The 25,391-nt window shown below is 36.3% G+C and overlaps 2 protein-coding genes across 6 annotated transcripts; one reads left to right on the top strand and one right to left on the bottom strand.

The window, feature by feature from the left end:
• Positions 1 to 211: 211 nt before the first annotated feature.
• On the bottom strand, positions 212 to 4,368 carry Rrp6 (exosome component Rrp6). The gene is made up of 6 exons (XM_011057494.2): positions 3,896 to 4,368; positions 3,528 to 3,773; positions 1,927 to 3,435; positions 614 to 1,158; positions 374 to 533; positions 212 to 298 (listed from the first exon to the last, which is right to left on the bottom strand). Exons 1-6 carry the CDS (start codon positions 4,109 to 4,111, stop codon positions 242 to 244), a joined length of 2,733 nt encoding a protein of 910 aa, XP_011055796.1. The 5' UTR covers positions 4,112 to 4,368; the 3' UTR covers positions 212 to 241.
• Positions 4,369 to 4,395: 27 nt separating this feature from the next.
• Positions 4,396 to 25,323, top strand: Nuak1 (Nuak family kinase 1). 5 transcript variants are annotated; one of them, XM_087406847.1, is made up of 15 exons: positions 4,396 to 4,838; positions 5,421 to 5,613; positions 9,350 to 9,462; positions 9,771 to 9,970; positions 10,242 to 10,712; positions 10,961 to 11,471; positions 11,572 to 12,673; positions 12,748 to 13,092; positions 13,203 to 13,576; positions 13,726 to 14,016; positions 14,224 to 14,259; positions 14,791 to 14,960; positions 19,084 to 22,822; positions 23,009 to 23,625; positions 23,851 to 25,323. In XM_087406847.1, exons 3-15 carry the CDS (start codon positions 9,365 to 9,367, stop codon positions 23,856 to 23,858), a joined length of 7,962 nt encoding a protein of 2,653 aa, XP_087262973.1. In that variant the 5' UTR covers positions 4,396 to 4,838; positions 5,421 to 5,613; positions 9,350 to 9,364; the 3' UTR covers positions 23,859 to 25,323. The 5 variants fall into 5 exon arrangements, with proteins under 5 accessions (XP_087262973.1, XP_087262981.1, XP_011055797.1 ...); XM_087406855.1 differs by having other exon boundaries at positions 5,421 to 5,702; XM_011057495.2 differs by lacking the exon at positions 5,421 to 5,613.
• The last annotated feature ends 68 nt before the right edge of the window (positions 25,324 to 25,391 follow it).

Below are 25,391 nucleotides of genomic sequence, written 5' to 3'. Positions count from 1 at the left end.
TCAAATACATCTTTCATGTTTTAGAAAATATAGGAAAATTTCTTTAAAATTATTAAAATTATTATGAAATATAAAAGTCAACGTTAAATATTAACCTAAATCCAGAAACAATATTTTTATATACAGTGTATACTTGTACATACAGCCCTTATTGTTGTCAGGATTTATCTTTTTTTCTAAAGATAATTTGATGGAAAATGAAGACAAAAAATTGCGTTGTAATCATATATTATATTATTAATCATATATTAAGTTTTTGCTTCTTCCACTTCTGGAAGCGTTTCTCCTTCTTCTTTTGCTGCCATAAAATTTTAATATAAAATTATTTTTCATATTGATTACTTAAGAAAAAAATAAAACAATATTTACTTACTCGAGGTTGCTGAAACTGAGTCCGATTTGCACTACTTTGTGTACTGCCACCTTGGAAACTGCTAAAGTCTACTGATTTGTAATCGAATTTTTTTGATGGTAACAAACCCTGTTTCCTCAACATTTCCTCATTCACTTTTTTGTCACCTTTTTTCTTAGCTCTGTCATCACATTAAGAATTTTGTTATTACTACGCACAAATATATGTATTGTATTATTTTTTTTGAAACAAATAATTTACCTTATCGATTTAATTGTTACAGAATTTCTATTATCACTCTGGACTTGTGTAAGACTCTCTTGCAACTTCTGTTCTTTGATCACTTTCAGTGTTTTTTGTTTTGCTTTCTTGGACACATGTACAGTTTTACTATTTAAATGCGATGTCGATGTAGAAAAATCATTGCCGTCGTTCTTTTTTTGACTCTCATTTCCAGTATCCAATTTTCTCTTCTTTTGTCTACGTACTAAATTGAGAATACTATCGGACTTCTTTTTCTTTTTGAGTTGAACCTCCGCTTGTACATTTTTTTGAGATATTTGTTTAAAATGTTCATAAACTCTGTTTTTACTCTCGTTAATTTCAGTCTCGTTTACACATTCATTCTGGCTTTTCATAGTCAATCTCTTTTCTTCTTTTTCTGTTTCTTCTTTCTTTTGTTGTTCCTCTCGTTCTTTTGCTTCCTGATCCATTACCATTGGTATGACACATCTGTATCTCATAAACGGACTTATGAATATAATCTTTTTTTTATTCCCATTCTTACTACCTTTTGTTTCTTCGTCCTGAAATAAGTGTAACTCATTAACATCGCTCGCAATACTTTGGGAAATGATTTGGGATCCAAAAAGAAGGAAAAAAATATATAAACATAGGTTCAGAAATAAATCATTTCCGAATTATAATTACTTTTATGTTAAAAAAAATGTAACTTATTTTTTATAATTGCAATCATAATTTATTTTATAGTGTTTTAGCATAAACAACTACATTTTGGATTATTTTGATGTGAGGTATTCCTCTTTTTTTATCTTTTTTATTTTTAATTTTTTTTATTTTACCAGAGGGATGCCAAGCGGATTATGTCTCCACGTAGTGCATCCTAGATAACCCCAAAATAGTACGAAATATATTTATTTATGTTAAAACACAATAAAATCAATTATAATTGTAATTATGATGAAATAAATTACAATTTTTTTTAAATAAAAAATTGATTATAACTCGGAAACGATTTATTTCCGGATCTATGTTTATATAGCTTTTTTTCCTTCTGTTTGGATCCCAAATCACTTCCCGAAGTATTGCGGACGATTTTCTGGACACCCTGTATATCCAAAACACTTTCCTATCTATTAGGTGTTGGAATTAATTCGTAGCGTTTTACAAGTGATGGGAAGTACTTTCATTAATATATTTTTTAATGCTCATGTGAAATAAATAACATTCTTTCATTAAAAACGCTACGAATTAATTCCAACACCTAATATAATTATCATTTTCATTATTTCCTATCTATAATTATCTTATAGTTACTATCACTATCATTTTACCTCTGATATAACTGGTGAATCGAATATCGTTATAGTATGCTTGATGGTTTGACACTTGTTTGCCTCTGAGAGTTCTGATTTCACAATATTCTTGTTTAAAAGACATGGCAAATCTGCTCTTGCTTCTGTACCACTTGGTACATCATGCGGTATGTATAAGGAAGCTCCAGTATCCGTATGATTTTGTTGTGTCGGTCTCTGCCGAATGTCCTGTTCAGCAATAGATTTTACAAGCGGTTGCTCCCTAGCCTTCAGTACTATCTTGTGTATTTTCAGTAAGTTTTGTCGCACTAATGGCGGAATTGGATTACAACATGCTAGAATACCCTGCATTTCACGTGGCAGCGTCTCAGCTATATTGAGTAGCATGTGGTTCGGTAATATATAGCCAATACTGTCGTCCTCCTGCCTTGCCGTGAGATCTCGCCATCTGTGCAATTCTAAAAGCGCATATATCTGTTTATTGTTGAAAGACTTTTGACTCTTCCTGTACATGTTCATACAACTTTCCTCTGTCCAAATTGGTTTCACATACGTGCGCTTACAAATCTCAGTGCTTTGATCATACACAGCCTTCAAGATATTGCTTTTGCCATTAGCCGCATCAATCAATTCGTTTTTCAGCATGTCTTTTACATAAAGCAAGTAATGTGTATCTTCTCTCGCATATTTCATTAGTTCTAATGGTAAAGGCCGTATACGCCAGTCGGCTAATTGAAAATGTTTGTTGGGATCTATGCCACAATATTTGTTTAATAGATAAGCCAAACTGAGATAGGGTAGGTTGAGCTGTTTTGCAGCTTGATGGGTGTCAAACATGTTCACTACGTACAGCGACAAATCCCTTTGGAGCCACAAAATATCCATATCAGCACCATGAAAGACCTTCAAGATTGAAGGTTTTGTAAAAATCTCGTTCAGTTGATATAATTCTGATCGTAGGCTCAAAGTATCAATTAAGTAATCGGTTTGTATCGTTGATATTTGCATTAAACAAGTTATGCCCTGAAACGTTCTATAAGAGTGATGTTCCAAGTCCACAGCTATTTCTTTATGATTTCTCAGATCTTCTAGAAGAATGTTGATATCAGCTGGCTTATCAATGAATACAAAATTGGTATCATCCAACAACTTATATTCAACAGGTATTCTCTTCTTTAACTGACATTCCAGTGTTTCAAACTTATCTAGTTCAAATTCATAAGGGTGATTAAAGACTTCGCCATGTTCATCTTCTTCGACATGAAGAGCCAATGGCTTCAGAGAGTTTGGTTTATCCTTAATTCGAGGCATCCATGGCTTTGAACTATTATCAATTTTATCCTTAAACATCAACTGTGGTCTTTGTATATTTTTTCCACCCAACAATCGTACTTTCTCTGAATTATCTGAGACTTGGTTGGTCTTTATATTCCAAGTGCCATTCACAACTGGTTTTGGCATCTGTGATACAACCAATTCTACTTGAGGATTTCGTAGAATACCACTTTCTTCATCCATCAATATATTCTGTAATAGAGAACATAGAGAGCAAGAGAAATTATTAAGAAACTAAATTTATTTAAAAAATTCAAATTAATATCTAATTATAGGATGCTTACAGCTTGATCTAGTAGTTGATCATTCGTTTCCAATAAAAGATCGAACTTTTCATCGATATCTCGGTTTTGAATGTTACCAGAACCTCCTACTAATTTCATTATGCTCTTCATTGTAGCCAGTATTCTCTCCTTATCTTTCTGTCTGGCATCATTAAAGCTTGGAAAGCAAGCATAGTAATTGAAATTGTCTCCGGCAGGCAGATTATTAGCTGTTTTGATTCCAGTTCTCATCGTATCAAATGCATCCTGAAATACATATATTGCACTTTAGGACTAGAATCTTTTTTTACTGTTTTACTTGCCAAGATGTATGTATTTGCGTGGAAGATACGATCTTGGCGAGAAAACGTCAACATAAACAAGCATACTTGAATGTAATCTTCGAAAGTTGCATATCCAGGAATAAGACGGACCGACGGCCCATCTTTCTTTTCGACTTCTATGTCATCGTTTTGCGAGGCGTTCGCCTCATAATCCCAATTTTCAACAAGTTCTACATGATCCACATTTGCCATCTGCGCACTCGATTGTATCTCGAAATCATCTTCTCCTTCTGGAGCAACACGAGGTGGAGAGTCATCCATTATTCTTCGTTTCCAAGTTTTCTAACATTCATCTGATTTTGAGGTTATCGTTTATCATAAATCTATTTTCTATATCCTACACTAAACTGCACTAGAACTTTCTCTTTCTCGCTTTCAATAAATATCAAATATATATCTATCTCACTTTAAGTTCCATAAATGTACACATTCAGCCATAGAAAACAGATGACGGATGACGTAGTTCATTCTCGACTCTCGTTCTCGATTGGAGGAGATTGGTGGACCGGATCTCGTCGTTAGTACCATTAATCGCCACCGTCCCTGTGGCGCCGCAGACGTTTTGCGATCCAAACGTTCGACCGTTCCTGGCGTTTCGGTCGCACAGTGCACACGTCCAAAATTAGTAAATAAAGACGAGATGGCAGCGTTCGAGCCGTGCGCCGTGTCGTCGTCGCCCTCGTCGTCGTCCTCCTCCTCGATGTCTCGCGGAGAGTGTTCGGTAAAATGAAGTGGAAACACGCCGTACGTCTCGTGATTATCCAGAAAAGCTCGAGAAATTCGACCGTGTGACTGGCAAATGACAAAGGCTCGTTCCAAGAGTGTATGCGTGAGAAATTACAGTGCGGTTTCGCTCGCTGGTGGACGGTGCTTGCTCGAGGATCGCGAGGACGGACGGACAGACAGGCGGATGAAAGGGGAAAGAGAAAGAACGAGAGAGAGCAAGAGAGAGAGGGAATAATTCGCGCTCCAGAGTTCACACCGTAAGGTACGAATTCCCGCTATATTTAGTCGGCCCGCCGCGACCGGCGTGAACATGTATGCTAGAGTTATAAGAATTCTAGTGTGTGCGTGCGACGTGCGTGTACGTCTTCCTCGGCAATCCTCGGCCTCGACGATTCCCATTCAAAGCTTTTCGTCGTCGCTGTGGGCGACCGACGTCGACGTCCGCAACGAATTTATTATCCGTTGCGGTCAGAGAGAATACGAGAAAGAGAGAGAGAGGGGGGGGGGGGAGGGAGAAAGAGGAATGATGTACGAAGAAACGAGCTAAAAAATTATGATAATTTGGTTCACGCAAATATCAGACCATCCGAGAATAATTAGAATATATCAGGAAAGGTAAAAGAGTAAGAGATATTGAAAAAAGGAGGAAAAAAATTAGAATAATTGAATAAACTAAATTTAAAGAGAAGGAAAGTAAAAAGTAATCATGGAGTAATTAATACTTCAGGAAGAGGATGATAACGAATTTCAGATAATTTTATGTGAAACGTTACGTCTTACAACATATAATGTTATTTCACAAAATTTTATTTGCCACTAATTCTCTTTGATATTCCATTTTCAGTTATTTCGGAATTACCTAGTATACTCGGTTGTCACCTGAAATACTCCAATATAGATACAACCGTTCAAGATGATTAGAAGGTACAGGATCTCTTGATATCGTGGGCGTCGTGAGGTTATCCAATGATAAAAGAGGCGCACATTCGTCATCGAGAGAGCAACACGGCGCGTGTACACATATACAAGTGCATTAGGTATATACATATACGGTACACGCGTATACGTAATCGCAAGCTCGATCCAACTGCTCCGTAAATGACTTATCAGAAGGGACTTTCTAGAGGTATTGGAACGCTATTTTTGTCGATACAAACCTACATACCGTGCAGCGATAGTGGCATATTCTAAGCACGTTTAATTTGACCTGATCAAATCAGATTCTTCGAATGACTCTTTGCTCTTGCACGTTTCATAAGAACCTCGAGGATACACGGTATTATAATATATCCTATCTCGGATCGTCTGAGTCCTGTTTTCCAATCGCATAATTTTCAGAATAGGATTCTTAAAACCGATGTATTCGTCAGTAGCTTTAAACTTCCATAATCGTCGATATAATTATCGAGTATTGTCGCGCGAATATTCGCGATGGGATTAATGAGAGCATTTTTCAATAAATACACTCGTCAACGGCCGATTTTCCACAGAGATCTGCATCTGAACTGTTTTTAATCGCATAGTTGAAAGTAAGTTGATAATATTTTAATGAATGGCAAGAGAACATCGATTCGCGAGTGCAGTGATGTCATACTTAAACGCATTACATCTTCGTAAATAACTAACCTTTACCCGAGAAAGAGAGAGAGAGAGAGAGAGAGAGAAAGTGCGATTGACCGTATTAAATAATAAATTCGCAATATAGTATGTCATTTATCTAGAGATTCTATAATAGAGTTTATGAGTGATTTTGTCAAAGCCTACGAGAGAGAAAGGCATATATTCTATCTCATTTATACTGTCTTATTTTATATCTTTAATTAAATTCTGTGTGAGATTCTGTCTAAAGATAGTATATTATATCCCTTTCTCTTTCTTAGGATTTAACAAAACTCGTAGCCTCTATTATAGAATCTCTAGATAAATGACTGATACGAATTTAACACGGTCAATCATATTTTCTCTCTCTCTCTCTCTCTCTCTCTCTCTCTCTCTCTCTTACAGAGCCAGAAAGACTAATAGAATTCGTGAATAGAATGTCGCACAATAATTAAAGCCAAAATATAACAAGAAATAATAAAGAAATGTAACATTTGCAAGTACACGATAAAGAGTAGATAATGCGAATACGTTTCTATGGAAACTATTTCGTAATATTTTATCCAAGTAGAATCGAATTGAAATAATGGGAGAGACAGTTGGACTAGACGGAGTCCAGAGTGATCAGATTGATGAGAGCTGAACTGATCGCGTGTAAAGAGACAAGAGTCGTTAGTTACGACTCAAGTCAGTTGGTCCTTGGAGATCACCGGCGAGAGCTTTGCCACCGCGGGTCTACATGCTCGCTAAAAATACCGTAACGCATCGAGTGAGCGACCGATTGGGAGTGTATCGAGAGCGGAGCAGCGGCTTCGCGCCTATTTTCATTGTCGATTTTTCCTAATCCAAGCGACATCAATGGCAACTTGTCCATATCGCATGTCACGAGTATGGTATAAACCAATATATTCCAAGTCCGCGATCGACAAGAGACTCGATCACGAGATCACGTAGCGTCACGACGTTGCTTTCTCAGTTTCATTCAGTTTTTACTCTCGGCAACAGTCGCCGTTGCTCACTGAACTCAAGGAGGTTGTAAGGGCATAAAACATATTAATATTTACGTTTTAAACAAACTATAATATATACATGTGAAAGTTGGGTTCATAACATTCTGTTTTTATTGAGCAATACATTTTTATAGATTATTTATTTTGTTTGTTATTTTTATTGTTATAAACAAAAATTTTAAAAATAATAAAGATCTAAATTTTTTTGTATAAATATTTTAAGTATTAAAAATGACTTGTACAAAGTTTCATTGAAATTTACCAATTATAACAAATAAATATTTTTTTTTATTTATTGAACAACTAATGTTTGCATCTCAATGTAACTTTACATAAATATTTTTGGATTCATAAAGTACGTATATAAAAAAAAATTTGGATTTTTATCATTATTTTATAATACATTTTTGTATATGTCTCTATTGGAGTACAAATTAAAAAAATATTACTTTTTATTGAAATAACTTTTTTCTAGATGATAAACTGTCTCGAATTTTTTTGTATTACTTTTAAATGCAATTTAGAATAATCTATAATTTTTTCAAGTAATCCTTGACATATTGCATTTGCCTTACAACCTCCTTAAGCGCACTCGTCAGCCGTTCGCCATCACGCGAGACGATGCATTAATAGCCAAGCGACGAGGCTCTCGTCGCGTCGTCTGCCGTCTCGGACAAACCGTCCGTCAAAAAACTTGATAGGATTATCTTCCTTCGGGTCTTATCTTCCAAGAGCAATGGCTAGGTATACGCAACGAGATACCGTCGTTCAATGTTAATTGCATCAATATCACAAATTTGTTTTTGTTTCTTAAAACATATACGACGAATCTTTTATCTTTAGTATCGCAATCATTATTCGAAAGCTGTTGATATTTCGACCGAATTTTTGATCAATGCGATTAATCCTCCCCGACAAGATAAAATTCAAGAGCTTTGGAAATTTACTATACTTACATGCGTGATTTATGCGATGATTTATTGGTGAACCAACGTCGAATCTTGACGAAACTAGCGTAATTTATACGAGTGCTTAACTATTTTGGCGACAAAAAATTTCTCGCGAAAAATTCTAAGAATTGGCTTATCGTTTGTACCGGTAAGAATAATATCTCTTTATCGTTTGAAAATAAAATTAATGGTTTTGGAACAGTGACGTAAGTCACGTATATACAGGTAAATTACTTGAGAGAAACGAGACTAGAATTTAGAATTAGTTCTGAGATCTTGTTAATACATATTACATATCAACCAAACTGATCAACAATGTGCTATATACACATTGTATTGTGATACTTTCGTTTTAATAGATTACAGTCTAATAAATATATAATCTGAGGATCTGTTTGAGAAAAATGTCATCTTATTTTCACTTGATTTTGTATCTTTTGCAGTATAATATGTAATAACCTTATCATATAGCGTGGACTGAAACTGCTTTTGCTATTTTTAATTTACATTTTACTATTATATATCTATATTATAATTTATTTTTTAATATATTTTAATTTATTTTATCCTATTATCACAAATTCCCTTGTATTCACAAATCCTCAGCGTATTCACTAAATATATTGATTGCATCAGCATGTAATTCTTACTATTCGCATTCGTACGATTGATTAAAAATATAGATCGACAATATTGTGCACAGTTAAGATAGGTGTTACGGTAAAACACTAATCTGAAGAGTTTTTCTGAAGAATTTACGAATGTAGAATTTAGTGACGAGGAATCTTTTTGGTACGTATAGGGAGGACAAGGAGACAGTGCAGAGAAGAAATCCACCGACGATGGGTCGGCACATACACTGGCGTCTTGATGCCCGAAATAAACTTACCACATTCTCCCTCTCTCTCTCTTCTTCTTCATCTCTTCGCTTTCGCTTTCTTCATTTCTTAATGCAAGACTCAGATGGCTATAGCTATCCTTTGCCGCTGTCATTCTCGTTTATGAGAGAGTAGGACCACGCCGACAGTTTGCCTGGAAGATAGGAAGCAACTAAAAAAAAAAAAAGAAATTGAGAGAGAGAGAGAAAGAGAGAGAGAAAAGGGAGGAGAGAGATAAGAGAAGAAAGATCGTGCTATGATGTTGATATTTGAAATACAACAAAATTAAAATATTTAAGGAAAAACATTTGAATCTGTGATGTATTTTCTTTCCAGATAAACGCAGACAAAATGGTTGTCGGAGAAGCAAGTATACATAATATAATGGGTGGGATGGAGAGCACGGGTGGAGTGCGTCTTCATAATCACAAACGGAAGCTGAAGCAAAGGTTTGTAAGTCAATTCTAGTTGTGTTAAGTCGTATATATATTATTCTGGTTACGTGTACAGAAATGCTTCCAAATGTATGGCTTCAGAAAAAGAAACCAAAGAAATGATTCCAATAATTGCTAAATATAAAACATTAGAATAATCTACAATTGTCTGAAATAGCTTCAATTGCTTGAGATGAATAAAGTTTGATAGTGATTAATTTAATAGATAAATAATTGCAATTGTAAATTTGCATTCCATAATTAGATTCGATTAGGCTGACAAGAAGATAATTAGATCATCTACTAATATTCTCATCTCACAGGTTTGACATCATAAAGAAATTAGGGCAGGGCACCTATGGTAAGGTGCAGTTAGGAATAAACAAGGAAACTGGCCAAGAAGTGGCGATCAAAACAATTAAAAAATGCAAAATAGAAACAGAGGCTGATCTCATCAGAATACGAAGGGAAATACAGATTATGTCGAGCGTTCAACATCCAAATATTATTCACATTTATGAAGGTAATATTCATGATACAATAACATATTATGATTTGGATGACATAAGTGTATGGAAGCAATCTATTTATGAGCTAGTTAATCTTAGCTTCGATTAAATTCTCTTTCTTCGTCTCTTCGTGATAGCTAATGAATTGACAGGAAAGGGAATCGATTAGAATAGATATAGATGTAGGCACGATTAAAATTGACTTCAATATTAATGCTTATTTTCTTAAGAGCCTATTTAGCAAAATTATTAAAAGATAATCTTAAGATAAAATTACTGTTACAGTATTTGAAAACAGAGAGAAAATGGTACTGGTAATGGAGTATGCAGCCGGAGGAGAATTATACGATTATCTAAGCGAGCGCAAAGTTTTGAGCGAACACGAGGCTCGCAGAATATTCCGACAGATAGCCACCGCTGTTTTCTATTGCCATAAACATAAAATCTGTCACAGAGATTTGAAGCTTGAGAACATTTTATTGGACCAAGTTGGAAACGCCAAGATAGCCGACTTTGGTCTTTCGAACGTGTTCGACGAGCAGCGATTATTAAACACGTTTTGCGGCAGTCCATTATACGCGAGTCCAGAGATAGTGAAAGGAACTCCTTATCATGGACCAGAAGTGGATTGCTGGAGTCTAGGTGTTCTACTGTATACATTGGTTTACGGTGCTATGCCCTTTGATGGGTCGAACTTCAAACGACTAGTCAAGCAGATCTCACAATCTGATTATTTTGAGCCTAAAAAACCATCCCGTAAGTATAGCATTCGTATAACGCACGACGCCAACACGCTCGCGTGCAACTCTATCAAAAATGTCAAAAAGCTAAAGTATAAATTACGAGAAATTTTTGTTAATTCATCGAACTGATAAAAATTTCTTGTAATTTATTTATGTGAATTAGCATACTTGATAATCTCATATTGAAGCAATTTCTTTCGAAATTTGTATAAAGTAAATAAAATGATAATTTGATTTTATACAATTAACTTTTTTTTATAGCCGCTTCGCCGCTTATAAAGGAGATGCTCACAGTGTGTCCCAGTAGACGTGCCGATATCGAGAGAATTTGCACTCATTGGTGGGTGAACGAAGGTTACGAACAAAATTGTCTCGATATCGCAGAGGATTTAGCGGCTCAGACTCCAGTTCGATTGGATTTATTGCTCTCTCTAGTGCCACAGTCGGCCAGCGCTGAGAAATTGCTAGTAGGGGGCGATCAGCAAGCAGGCGGAGATGTTGCGAATAATATGTCTTCCGATACGTTAGTACCTACTAGATGTCATTCAGTCGGTAGCTTAATGGAACTCGATCAGAATAACTCCGATAGGAGAATAAGAGAGTTGTTCGAGGAGGAACCGAGATCCTTCGCGGCTGGAGACGCTAAGAGAAAACTGGAGACAACACCATCGATGGATGAAACGACTGCGGCGGGCGTGAAGAGGAAAGAGAGGTCTAGAAGAAAAGAAAAATCAGACGAGAGAGAGCCTAGGACGTATAGATCTTCATCTAGGTAAATTATAAATATATGTCTTGAAATTATTTTCTAATCAATATTAATATTTAATTCCCATTGATATGAAGAGACGTAACATCAAACATTGTTATTCCAGACACCATTCAGCTCCAATTCCAAATTCTATATCAGAGGAGGCGATGGAGGTGGAACCGACAGCCATTGTAACTGTTCCTATGAGTAAGACTGTTGATTTTGAGGAAATAGAAGCAGCTTGTCTAGAGCTGATTGAAGAATCAAAGGAGAGATCGCCAAGTAAAGAGAGAAGTAAGACTCCATTGATAAGCGAATATCAACAATCACGCGAGCCAATGTCTATCGAGGGTGCTCATATTTGTGAGATTAATCAAAAGGTTAGCAATGAGCAAGATAAAGCGCAACAAAAACGTACAAAGTCTCCTAATAAGAGTTTATACGAAGACGTGGAAAAGACTGCTTCAGAAAATGTGAATAAGATAGCAAATGAGATAGCATTCAAAAAGTCAGATAATCTGGAATCAAAAGTGCCAAATAAAAGTGACACAAGTGTTACAAACGAAACGTCGCAAGATATACAGCAATTCGAACCAACGGAGAACGAGTTCAAAAAGCTAAAAGAAAAAGCGCTTTCTTTAGACTCTGAATTATCGAATGAAGTGGCAAATATTCCATCTGTTAAGCCTGTTGAAAGACGACGTTCCAAAATATTCGAAACGGCTGAAAAATTCAATCAACTGTCATCTACTGCCGAAAATGAGAAACCTAAAAAGATATTTATTCCTGGCGTTAACGTGGGAGGTGCAAAACGAGCCTTCGAAAGAAAGGCCAGTCTCTCCGCAATCACGCCACCCCCTACAAAAGTCAGCGCGTCTAAAGTTATTATTGATGTGCCAACTACTAAGACAGGCGAGAAGGATGAGCAGAAACAGACACCGGGGAATCAAGAGATCATTGTCACCGAGGATAAATTAAATAAGCGAGATGAAGCGAAAAAACGCGCTATCGATATCATTAGTGGCGCGATCGGTAAGCCTCCAATGCAGAAGAAGTTGAATGGCTCGCCACCAAACTCAGTATCGCCTCAGAGCCCAAACTCCAAGAAACTCGGACTGAAGGTACAGGTTGCGCCGAATGACGTACGATCTGCTACGGTGTCTGTCTCCACGCCAATTGAGACAAAATTCGACCTTGATGTTAAGTCGACAGCACCAGAAACAACTGTAAGTACGAAATTAAAATGTTGTCTACATGTTTAACTTCCATCTAGTTTTGTTTTACTCTTTTTCTTTAATAGACGACTAGTACATCTGATATAGCTAATATCGAAACTTCGCAATTGGATGAACCAAAGATATCTAGTAAAATGGAAATAACATTAAAGAGTGCAACGTTACCCAGACGAAAAACAAGCAAAGCTGAAATTACATTGTCCGGGATCAGGTCGCCAGAAACTGTAGCGTTCAAGTCCGAAGTAGAAGCTAAGATTGCGGCTTTCCAGCCGCAGAAACTGCGTACACAGAGATCAGAGGTGGCGTTCCCGGTTGCCGCGGCGGTGCCTCATGTAAACAGAAGTTCAAGTTTAGAACCGGAAGACAGACCTAAGGCTACACCGCCGAAAGAAAGAATTATACCTATTCAGGTACAGAAAGATCAACATATTTATTTTGGAAACATATATATATTTTTTTAATTTGAGAATTGACGAAATAAGAATTATTTTTTTGCATCTGTAAAATTATAAAAATATAGGTAGAAACAGGACATGAACGTACGCAGCATTCATCTACACCGCCGCCTAAACCGTCAATGTCCCAGAGATCAATGTCTCAACAATCGAATTCTTTGTCTCGCCAATCAACTGCCGATTCAGATACAGACAGCGCTCTCGGTTCAACTGTGGGACCGGAACCAATCAAAAAGAGTCCTAGAGAGTACATAATTCCTATCGCGGTAGAGGGTGGCGGTTATGTTACTCCCAGATCGGGTAGTCTGGAGCCGGAGAGTAAGACTGGTACACCGACAAGTACGAATCCCTCGAGATCCCGATTCGGTAGGCCAAGAAGAATGAGTTCTCTATTATCGGATGCTAGCGAAGATGAGTCTCCTTTCTCTCCATTGCATGGGTAAATGTAGTTAATCTTGACGATTTATATCAAATTCGGTTTTATATAGTTACTTTAATATAGTTGGAGAGCGTTAGCTGACAATAAATATTACAAATTTAGATTTGTATTACTAAATTTAAATGATAATCTTTCTTTTTTCTCAATAGAGAGGATTTGTTACAAAGACATATGCATCGATTGAGAAGTTCGCGACCATCCAGACAACCTTCCGAGCATGCCGACAGCTTGTCATCTGGCGAAGACGATGATGATGATGGTTTTGAGTTACTGACTGCCGAAAACTTGTTCTCTACGTTATTATCTAGAGTACGAAGCCTGACGCAGCGACTCAATGTTGATGATAATCGATCTGGCGGTTTTTCAAGTAGTAGACTGTTCGGCAGACTCGGCTCTCAATCGTCTCAATCATTTTGGGGTCTTAATAAGCCATTATCCAGGTAAAACGCGATCTCGAATTATTATTCATACATATATGAGGAATAGTCTGATTATTTTTATTTGGACTTAATATATAGCAGGCATATCGATAATGAGCTTGGATTAACGCTGACATCACGATAAAACTTCTATAATGGTTAACTTTCATTAAAAAATCTTTAATTTTAATAATGATGAGATGATGGTTTTATGCTTGTCTGTGCAAGCTACGAGAGCTATGTCGAAACACGGACTATGACTACGTGAGTCCAATTGTACAAAAAGAAATTATAATAAAAAACTTAGTGTACTCGCCTGTTAGCTGAGCTACAAGTAGTAGGAATTATTTAACAAAACGAAATAAAGAAATTGCAATTGGACACACGCTACAAGCAAGTTAAAATTTAGATCGCATATTTATACATGTTTGTATCAACCTAATTTCGCTCACTTTGGCTTAATCATGTATCTCATCGGAGTAGTGTACATGTTGTGAAAATAAACAGCTCGAAATATCTGCTATCAATCCGCATAGGCTGACACTCTTTGCTTCTTGCCAACATCTTGCTGCTGGTATTCACGCTTTCGCCTTTGTAGACTTTGTTGACTCGCACACATACACACACGCACACACACTCTCTCTCTCTCATCACAAAAAAATTTATATTGAATGTGAATATCTTTCTTTCTTTCAGTATCTTATTTCTAATATATGTTTCGTAATGAGCATAAATCCGCTCGTTACGATAATTTGTACATAGAAGTGATGTTTTGTCGTTTTCTTGTGCATGCAGGCGACTCTCGGAATCACAATTTAAACATTCTCTGAATCGCGATGCGGATATATTTTCAAAGAGAGACACCGCCAGTACTTCCAATCCCGTAACTCCAAATAGTCCTGGATCGCACAATACATCTTCCAGAGAAAATGTCTTCGAAATCGGAAACAACACCTTGCCAAGAGGTAAGAGAGTGTAATCATTTTACAATTTAATGTGGTACCTTATACACGCGAGATCGTAGAAAGAATTATATACGTGCACATAACGAAAGTCAAATTTAAAATGATAAATATCTTTCCGACATTTACATAATCTACGAATCCATTGTCGTTCAAGGTCCACTACAAATTGTACATACGAATATTTAATGTTGTAGAATGTCGACCCACTATTTTACAGAAGCCAAAGATAAAAAAAAAATTTTTATCTCTTCAATTTATTTATTTTTTTTATTTATTAGGTGTTGGAATTAATTCGTAGCGTTTTACAAGTGATGGGAAGTACTTTCATTAATGTATTTTTTAATGCTCATGTGAAATAAATAACATTCTTTCATTAAAAACGCTACGAATTAATTCCAACACCTAATAATATATCTGAAGATAGACTTGATGTATTAAACGATAATTTAATAACATGATCATGTACAGAGTTAATTAAAAATATATAAGATGATTAATAAAAGCTTCTGTTAAATCACTGTGGTCATCATGCTATTTTGTCACTGGTTATTAGCCTTGTGAGAAAATGCTGGATGGTATTCAGTATGCATCTCCTAGTATCTAGCTGTTGTCGAGTCGTTGATAGACAGAGCACATTATTTTGTTTACTTTTATCCTTATTGTTTCTGTCTTTTTTTTTTTACTTCAATTTCCAATATGTTAATTCTTTGATTTCTTGCCTGTTTTGCAACCTTTGATACTAACACCCTATAGATTATATGGTTCATGTTTGGCACAGATGAGTATAACGAGAGTTGATGAGTATTTGAAACAGATCTCTTATTATTTATGATTTTATAAATATGAATATTTAATCCGTGTTAAGTAAGAAAAAATTATATAAATTAATATAATATTAAATATTATTTAATTATTAACACTTGCATACGTATAATAGTTTATACATTACACACTTGCGCGCACGGTAATTCTTGATAATATTTCAGGGGAATGGTTCTAAAGATACAATCAAAGAAAGACAAAAAATTATTACAAAAGAGATAAATATATTTATTTCTCGAATAAATTAAAAATGATGTTTAAAACATCTTTCTTTTTTATTGCAATGTATCTCTCCTTTTTTCAAAACAAAATAATTTGTATTTAATTTTTCCAAATGTCAGATTTAACATTTCAAGTACTGAAATGTAATTAAAAATTATTCTATATTATTTTCTTAAAAATACAACGAAATAACACATATTTTTTGATAATTATTTTTAGATTTTGCATTCTCAAAAGCATGTTTGCACGATCCAATCCTTTGGGACAACCTCTAATAATTTCATTCGTTTATTTTTTTTCATTCAAACTCATTTTTATCAACGTTTTATTTATTGAAATGTATAAAAGCTGCAGGGTCTGTTATTTATGCGATATTTGTAAATTAATATAATTTTTAATACGAAATATATTATATATATATATATATTTATTTATATGTGATATATATATATATATATATATATATATATATATATTTGTATATTAAAATAAGTTAATAAAATAACAAATAGAATTGTCCCTAAGTAAATGAAAAAAAACATAGAATAAATAGTAAGCTCACTTTGCCTGACATAGAACCTTGTAATATGCATAATTGTTGCAATGCATTGCTGCTATTGATTTTTATTATCTTGTAACAGCATAGTAGCAGTTTTTCTTTTTCATTTACCTAATGTACATTAAATTTTAAGCATGACTGCACATATATCCATATACAATGTACAAGAGTCTCAATTCCACTATCCAAGACAGAGAAATCCATGTTTAAAATTCGTGCATTAATTTACGTCTATCGTCGACTCTTCAATCAGTAATTAAAATAATTGTTTGTTAGCACTCTCGTATGTATATAATTACAATAAAAATTTTATGATTTCTTATTTGACAACGACAGGGACTTCTGAAACAATCTTTTTTTATTTATTTTTATATTTGAGAAAATTAATATTCAATCAATATAAAGTAGCCTTTGTTTTTATCCCTTATTATTTCTGAAAATATAACAAAAATACACAAAGTAAAAATAAAAATGCAATTGAAAAGAAGAACAATAACAATAAACGATAAAAATAAAAATATACATTTTTTCGTAAATTACATTAACAAAAATTCAAGGAAGACCCTGCTTAATATGATATATATTAAGATCTCGTTGGCATCGCATTTAGCCATTTGTCCACAATGTTAGCAAACAATTATTATTGAAGATAATATACTGTAGAAAAATCTATAAGTGGCGTCGTTTTGTAATACGTTGATTGACGGTTTTATTGACGGTTGTTGCAGCGACCGTGCGAGTGACTCTACGTAGGCGGGCTGACGGTAATCCTCAATAAACAAACCAAGTTAGGTAGTAATATCTTGTATGCCTAATTCAAAGTGAATGTGACGTCGGTAAAGTCGCACGTAGTCTTATACTTCTGAGAATATAAAAGAAAAAAGAATCTTTCGCCGTTCGGTGACGCGCACTCGTTCGATGTGTTTCTGAAAAGTGTACTTGGCCAATCTACTTATGTTACCACACAATGTCTCTGATCACAGTGATGCGGGAAGACATTCGCATTCTTGCATTATAATAATTTTGCTTGTGCGCAACTTATAAAGTTCGAAAATAATATACACTTTTAACACTTTTGTCACGTGCGTTTTTAATGAGACCAAACTTCCTGTTCGCGAGTCTCTGTGAACCTCGGGTTATCTTTGGTATGATTTATTCTCGAGTATATACAGATATACAATGTAAATATATTTGAGTAAAATAATAGAAAAATATAAAAATAATTTAGTAAGTACATGATAGTGTATATATTTAATATATATTAAACCGATAGCGAGTGAAGTGCGTATATTTATAATTTTAAACACACCGCTCGTACTTGAAACTCCGTTATTAGCGAGTGATAGTTATAAATGTGATGTGACATTGTGCAGCATTGGAATAAGTCATACCGAACGCGCGAAAATTGTTACTACTACATAAGTTATTTGTTGCCATATTCTAAAAACTTGAAAATAATTTTATTATACGAAAGAAAATTATCTATATGACATTGTTATTTGAAGAAAAGGAAAAAAGTGAAAATGATTGTATACTTGCAAGCGGAAGCTAACCCTTGTCTGAAATGGCTGATATTTGTTGTGTTTTTAAGAGTTTAAATAACAGCGTTTTTATTACTTCACATTGTCTTCGCATGCTTTGATGTAATGCATATATATATATATATATATGTATATATATATATATATATATATATATTGTATTTAATATTATATCCTACTATGCACTTGTTGTCCTGAGTCTACTCATTTAACATACTGTGATTTAGGAGTGTACCAAAAGTGATATGCATATTTATTCTTTGAAACGTAATTTTAATACTATTATCAATTGTATTGTTATTTGTTACTTGTTTATATTTGTTTTTCCTCGGATGTGTAAGACGAGTCTTTTAGTTGCATGGTCACTGTTAAATGAGTATACACTTATAATTTTCTGTATTAATATCTAAATATAAAAAAGATACGGTATGTATACACGCTATAACTAGTTCCGTCGATGCATATCTTCAAAGAACTATCATTTGTATATGATTTTCTTAAGACTATTTCGAAATCTTCCCACTATTCTAAATTATCGATATCCCGCAGAGCGTAATAGTCACACGTTTAGAGAGCTTCCATGACTTGAAAATATACATCGACGTATATGAATACAAATGCACTACGTATAGCTATATAGAACCGTTTAAGAAGACATCCAATGAAATTCAACAAAATTTGAGGGAGAGGAGGGAAGATAGAGTGAGAGAGTGAGAGTGAGAGAGAGGGAGGGGGAGAGGGAGGGATGTCTCTTCTTATTTATTAGATTTTTCGACAAATTTTATAAAAGAGATTTATATGTATGTAGAAATAAAGGAGTGAAAATATAATGACATTCCGAGTATTCTTATGCATACATCCTACAACACAACAACAGCAACAAGAACAACATCCAATCGTTGTCCAATTATTGTGCAGACACATATACGGACACATACCCATGTAGAATATGCATAGATTCTGTCTCGATTGTTTTCAGATAAAGTAGAAGTACACGAAGAAGACGTTAAAGCAGAAACAGCGGCACAAATTAGAAGGGAGTCGCAAGAATCTCTGGAGCAGAATTTCACTCCCAGCTTAGCACGCAGATTGAGTAGACAATTTATTGAACAAACCCGACAGTCTGTACCGCGTTCACCATCCTCCTCACGCGACAATAACAGATATTATCAGTCACCGACGAGGGATTTTGCGCAGAGTCTGATAGGCCTGAGCGAAATCGCGAAACGATATTCCACGTCCACGACTTCTGATCGGACCGAATATAGAGGTAGATCGCTCGATCGAGGTATTAGGAGAACCAACAGCTTGCTAGAGCCGTGCAAGTATGATAAATCGGAACGGCATTCACCGCGAAGAAGCATCAGTCTGTTCGACGACGACGATGATGACGACTGCGATAACAAGCTGTTGCCGCCTCTACCGAAACACATAATGACGCTGGGTCGCAAGTACAAGGATTCAATTAGATCGAGTGTCATTGGTAACGCGAGACGAGATAGCTTTCACGGTTACAGAACAGACAAGATCCAGGAAGAGCCCGGCGATGATACATATTTATCCGTTTGCAAAGAGGAAATTGATAATATGACGGAGAATGGCTCTATATCGGAAGGTACATCGATATCTGTGTGCAACTCTAATACTAATTCGATGGAAAATACCACTGGCGTCACCACTACTTCGAGCGTATCAGCCAAATCCTGCGAGATCTCACCCACGGAATCTTCATCGAATCTAGGTGATTATGGTAAATCGATTTGTAAGTCAGACATCTCCAAGAGTTTCGAGAACCGATTGATGGCGGCAGAAAATTTAATTAAGGAATCAAAATTGAAGAACTTGCAATTCAATCCGAATCTCAGCTGCAATTACAAAGATATGGACAAGTGTGACAAGGAAACTTTAATGACCACTTCAGATCCATTGTCGGCAGCAAATTCCGGCACATCCAAGAGACGCAGTTGCATCCCGAGTCTGAGATTACGTTCAGGTTCATTGACCAGAGAGTCGAGCGTGAAATCGTTCGCCGGCCCAGCTGACGTATCGGCCGGAGGCATTAATCAGGAAAGGTCGATTCTAAGCAAACTTTTCAGAGGCAGTGGCAGTGGCACCGATAAGGAGACCGAATCGAAGGACAACAAAAGTGAAAAATCGAAACAACATCGTATTTCACGCTTCTTGCGACCGGATTTTTTCGACACGCCGAGAGAGGAGAGTCAGTACGTGAAGGAGAAAGAGGCGCAGAAAGCGGCGGAGAATGAGCGTCGAAAATCACGATTCATGAGGCGAAAAAGCGAGAGCAAAGATCGCAAAGAGGATGATTCAAAGGACGAGAAGATCTGCAAGGAACAGAAAAATGAAATAAATACGTTGCAGAAAGATAAACTAGGCGGTGCCGACGCCTCTTCCTCTTCCTCGTTCGCCTTCGAGGACAAGACCAACAACAAGGAGGACAAAGAGAGAGTTAAAGTCGAACAAGGCTCGAAGAACAGTTTTCTGCATTCATTGGAGAAAAAATTAGAAAGGTTGCGCTCGAATGATGAGACAACGAGTATGGTCGCGAAGCCGACGATAAATAACAGCTCGATGAAGGAACGTGGATTGCGCGAGTGTTCTGCACCGCCTATCGAGTGTTCACCCGCGGATTCTGCGGGATCGAGTTTGCTCGAGGTGAAGAAAACGCTGAGCGTGGAGAATCTTTCGCGTCATGAAGGATCAAATAAGGACGTCAAGAATGTGCCAAGCTCAAAAGGACGCGTGACGTCAGTATTGGGACTATTCAAGACGAACACAGATACGCCCAAGCGAAACGCGAATGGTAGCAGCCGGACACAGAACGCAATTATGAGTAAATTGAAAAAGAGCCCGCCCAAATGCGTCAAATCGGTCGAGTCGTCTTTAGAGGAAGATGTAACCGGGACGAGCAAAATACCGACGAAATTCACTAGGACTGACAATAAACCGATGAAGAAGCTACCGGAGAATAAGAGATCGCCGGAGAAGATAGTGAGCGAAATGTGCAAAAGATCGCCATCCAAGGAGAAATCGAAAGAGAAGGAATTGATCGCTAAGGAAAGGAAACCTTTCGTGGAAAAACAATCGAGGGAAGTTAAAAGACCCGCGCCTTCCTCAGACTCCTCGGCGTCGTCATCCGTGGATAGAATGAAGTTAGACAAAGTGGATTCACTGAAAAAATCGTCAGATCAATCATCGGAACTTTTGCGTAGAGTCGTGGACGATAAGCACATCCATGTGGCACCTATTATCAATAATGAAGATAAGAAACTGATTAAAACCAAAAGAAACATTAATTCTCTAGTAGGCAAAAATGAGTCGGTCACGAAGATCGACAAAGGCGAGGATGTTGATAAGAATAAGATTAAGAAGCTGGTTAAGTCGAAAGAAAACGCGAGTAAAGATGAGACCAACGATTCTAGGAAGAAGAAAATAGTGCGTGTCGTGAAGAAAGTCGTTAAGAAATCCGACAGTTCCGAAAGCAAGTCTGATGAGAAGGGAAAGTCATCAAAGCTACTGACGAAGAAGAAAACCGTGACGACGAAGAAAGAGAAGAGTCCTGAAGGTCCGAATGTCATGGCGGAAGGTTCAATCGAAGGAAATGATCAAACTGATGATCAGATTACCGCGAAATCATCCTGCATGCCTATGAAACAGGTAGAATCGGACCTGCCAGCGAAGTCCAGGGATGCTATGAAAAATGCAAATCAGATAAAAACTGATATTAAAGGAACAGATAAATTCGATATAAACCTATCGTCTACTGATGTCTCGCAGGCGAATTTCATACTTGGAAACGCATCGAATTCTCAAAGCATTTCGAGCTCTTTGCCTCCTATAGGTTCCTCAAGTTCTACAGCTCGGCTCGATTCGAATTTTAATATCTGTCAATCGAAACAACAACCGTTGGAACAATGTCGGCCGAATAGAGCGAATTTGAAACTCGATCTATCCAAGATACCGCAACACACGTTTAGACACGCGACTCCCAAGAGAGATTCGCCTGAATGTAGTTCACCGAAATCTACCGTGTCTATCGGATCGCCTAAAATAGACGATCCAGTGGCGGAGAGTGGTTCCGACAAATTGATGGAGCGTCTATCCAAGATGACGCACCACGCTAACATTACCGGCAACAAGATAATCATCGATAAGCCGTTACGAGCGAAAGATGTCGCCGAGCTGAAGCGAGAAGTCACCGAATGTGCCAGGATCATAGAGAATCACGTGGAGTCGCGAGATGATCATTCCAATCAGCGATCCGTCGATCATACATCCGCCTCGAACGAACCGAAAGAGATCAAATTGAATCCTTCTGAAGGTATCAATGACGTAACTAAAGAGGTAATTAAAGAGTCACCGGATGACTGCACCAGCGAGATGTTTTCGCCTGAGGAACCCGAGAGTTTTGATTCCTGGTCAATCTGTTCGGCCGATCTGAATCACAATCGCAGCGATTTGCATTCGCCCACATCACCATCGTACTCTCTATTTATGCGTGGCTCCGACAGCTCGGAATCGGTGATAGATCGAATACGAAGACGCAGCTTTTACTCGAGATTCAACGATCGTAAGAGGCCATCCTTGACGGCGCCGCCACCAGGAGTGAACAGCGTCACTCTGCCTAGAAGGTTCAGCTTCAACAGTTCTAGAGAAAGGGACCGCGACAGATTGTACAATTATGGAGTTACTAGGACGAGGTAAATTCACTCTACGAGATTTGCTTCTCTTTCTGACTTTTTTGGTTTACAAAAATTAATTAAATGTCGCGATCTACAACTAAACATAATAAGAAAAGCAAATCGAATGATGTTTTCATGTTTTCACAATTCCTAGCTTCACGAATCCGATTCCTCTACTTGTTGGTTATTTAAAATATTTCGTAGGGAGAAGGACAAAAATTATATTTTGTACGGCGACGACGAGGTGTCCTCGAGGAAATCGCCGGTCGATCGAGAGAGGTACAGCGACGCATCGAATGTATACGGTCATCAGACGGATGCGAGAATCTTCTTCGATCATTACGGTAGTGGCTTACCGTCTTCCTCGCATGACTCTTTGAGGAGATACGTGAGATCCCCGACGCTGGATCTTGTCGCCTCTCGCGCCAAGTATCATAGCACGGACGTCATCGCGGATAACGATCTTGGCGGAGTCTCGTGCAAGAGTTCTCTGTCGAGATCGTTTCTGAGTGACGGCATAGCGGATTCTTCTTACTATGGTAGGAACACGTCGACCACTTTGCCGAAGAAATACGGCTCCACCGTTGGTGGTCTAGAACCGAAGAGCGTAGAATATTACGAGGAGATTTTGTCACCGAGCAATCCTGACTATCTGTCTCCACGCGACGCCTGCCGATCACCGTTGCTGGATATCTATTTGAGCAGATGTGAGAATGGATGCAATCACAACGGCAATTTGGAATTACAACAATTTAGCGCCGATAAACCTACAAGAACCTACACGGATGCGGAGATCGTTCAAGGGAACAGTAAATCGCTTGGTGAGCAGAAAAGTTATTATAACGAGAAAATATACAGTAAAAAATTGATAAAAAAAGAAAGAATGAGCATACATTCATTCGTATAAAATTGAATTCTCTAAGGTTTCGTTTTAATTATTCATCAACATCGATGATTTTACATATTACCGATCTCTTACAAATTGCCTTCAATCAATTTCTTTTCAATTCTTCGTCTTTGATGCATAAAGAATTTCTCTTTTTCAGAAACATAGTGCAACGCTTTAACGAAAAGAGGGAAGTGTTCTCGACAGCTGTGGATAGCCTATCGAATACATTTGTTATGAACGGAATTTATTTAATTCAAACAGAATATAGAATTTAGCAAAATGATGATATGCTGAACACATTTAAACTACAACGATTTTATAATACAGATCGCGTCAAAATGTCTCGCGCTTCTTCGTCATAGCGATGAAATAGTCGCGATGGCAATATAACAATGAAACGATGAGTATTAAATGATTGAATATACATTTAATATAACATCGTTATATTAAAATATACGCTTAAAAATTTAAAATTACTGTTTTATATGCGGTTTAAAATCTTATTTCATGAGTTTAATTGTCTTAACCAATGATGAATTTCGTTATAAATTAATAAATAATTAATAAAATTCTAATTAATAATTAATAAAATTCTTTGTTACATAAAAATGCATTTCACAGAAATTTTTATTTATTTTTTTTTTTTTCATATTGCATCAAAAATTACAAAGAAATGTGAAAGAAAATATTATTTATTTTTTATCGCACAAGTCTTAACTTTTGGAAAATATAATTGAATGATTTCTTATGACTATAAACGCGTGCTAAGAGAGCTTCTCGTCTCTGATATTTATAGAAATATAAATATAAACGTTGGTAGCTGCTCCTATTAGAATTATCGCAGCGACAAGATACGAAAAAATCTTGCCATTTATTTTATCGGTCTAGCTTGCGTCAACTTAATAAATTTAAACTGCATACGATAGGTGTTATTTTTTTATTGGAAAAGTATATCAAATCTGTTTATCTTTTGTCATAATTATATTCATAGTGTGAGAATAAAAATAATTTGTATAAATATATAAATACTTTAAGAGTAAATTGTCAAATATATTATTGACTGCAGCAAGAAGATTATCTACAATTCTAAAGCGTCATGTTAATTAATAACCAATGAATCGTTGATAATCGAAGCAGCGTGACGCTTTAAGGTGCAATAAACCAAAGACTAGTAAAAGAAAAGGGGCGAATGGCGCGTTTTAGTTCCTTATGCGAGTATTGCTTTATACAGTCGGGGTTTCGTAATTCTTCCATCTATATTCTTTTTACTATTTTTTCTCTCACTTTGTTTATTGCGCTGCTCTTTCATTATTTTACGTCCGTCACTTGACTATGTATATACGACGTAGAATAAAATATGAAATAATAAGAGAGAGAGCAGTACGAGAAGATAAATGATGAAAGGAAACGAAAAGACATGAAGGAAGAGATATGAAAGTTTGACTATGTATGTACTTATGAAAATAGTTTCTAATTGGATCGATCAGAGATTGCGAGAAAAGAAACAACGATGTTATATTAGGCCTAAAAACTTTTGACTGATCAGCCTCACGGTCTTCCGCTTGTTACGTATGTGTTTTCTATTGATATATACATATTTTAAAATAAATATCGGTACTCTCTTCAACTATTTTGTCTTTAAGCTGTTTACTGTTTTTTTAACCTTCACACGAATGCGAGCGTTATTTAATCGCGTGA

This window comes from Acromyrmex echinatior, chromosome 1, assembly GCF_024713525.1.
Source record: "Acromyrmex echinatior isolate Ae372 chromosome 1, ASM2471352v2, whole genome shotgun sequence".
Classification (NCBI taxonomy): domain Eukaryota; kingdom Metazoa; phylum Arthropoda; class Insecta; order Hymenoptera; family Formicidae; genus Acromyrmex; species Acromyrmex echinatior.
This window is presented reverse-complemented; position numbering and strand designations above follow the sequence as displayed.

Bases quoted from the DNA above. Each gene is read 5' to 3' on its own strand.
- Nuak1 (XM_011057495.2), top strand. From the start codon at position 9,365: ATGGTTGTCGGAGAAGCAAGTATACATAATATAATGGGTGGGATGGAG. The intron at 10,713-10,960 runs GTAAGTATAGCA...TTTTTTTTATAG, and splicing joins TGAGCCTAAAAAACCATCCC to CCGCTTCGCCGCTTATAAAG. The intron at 11,472-11,571 runs GTAAATTATAAA...TTGTTATTCCAG, and splicing joins ACGTATAGATCTTCATCTAG to ACACCATTCAGCTCCAATTC.
- Rrp6 (XM_011057494.2), bottom strand. From the start codon at position 4,111: ATGGATGACTCTCCACCTCGTGTTGCTCCAGAAGGAGAAGATGATTTC. The intron at 3,774-3,895 runs GTATGCTTGTTT...TATGTATTTCAG, and splicing joins CTTTCGAAGATTACATTCAA to GATGCATTTGATACGATGAG. The intron at 534-613 runs GTAAATTATTTG...ATGTGATGACAG, and splicing joins GTAACAATTAAATCGATAAG to AGCTAAGAAAAAAGGTGACA.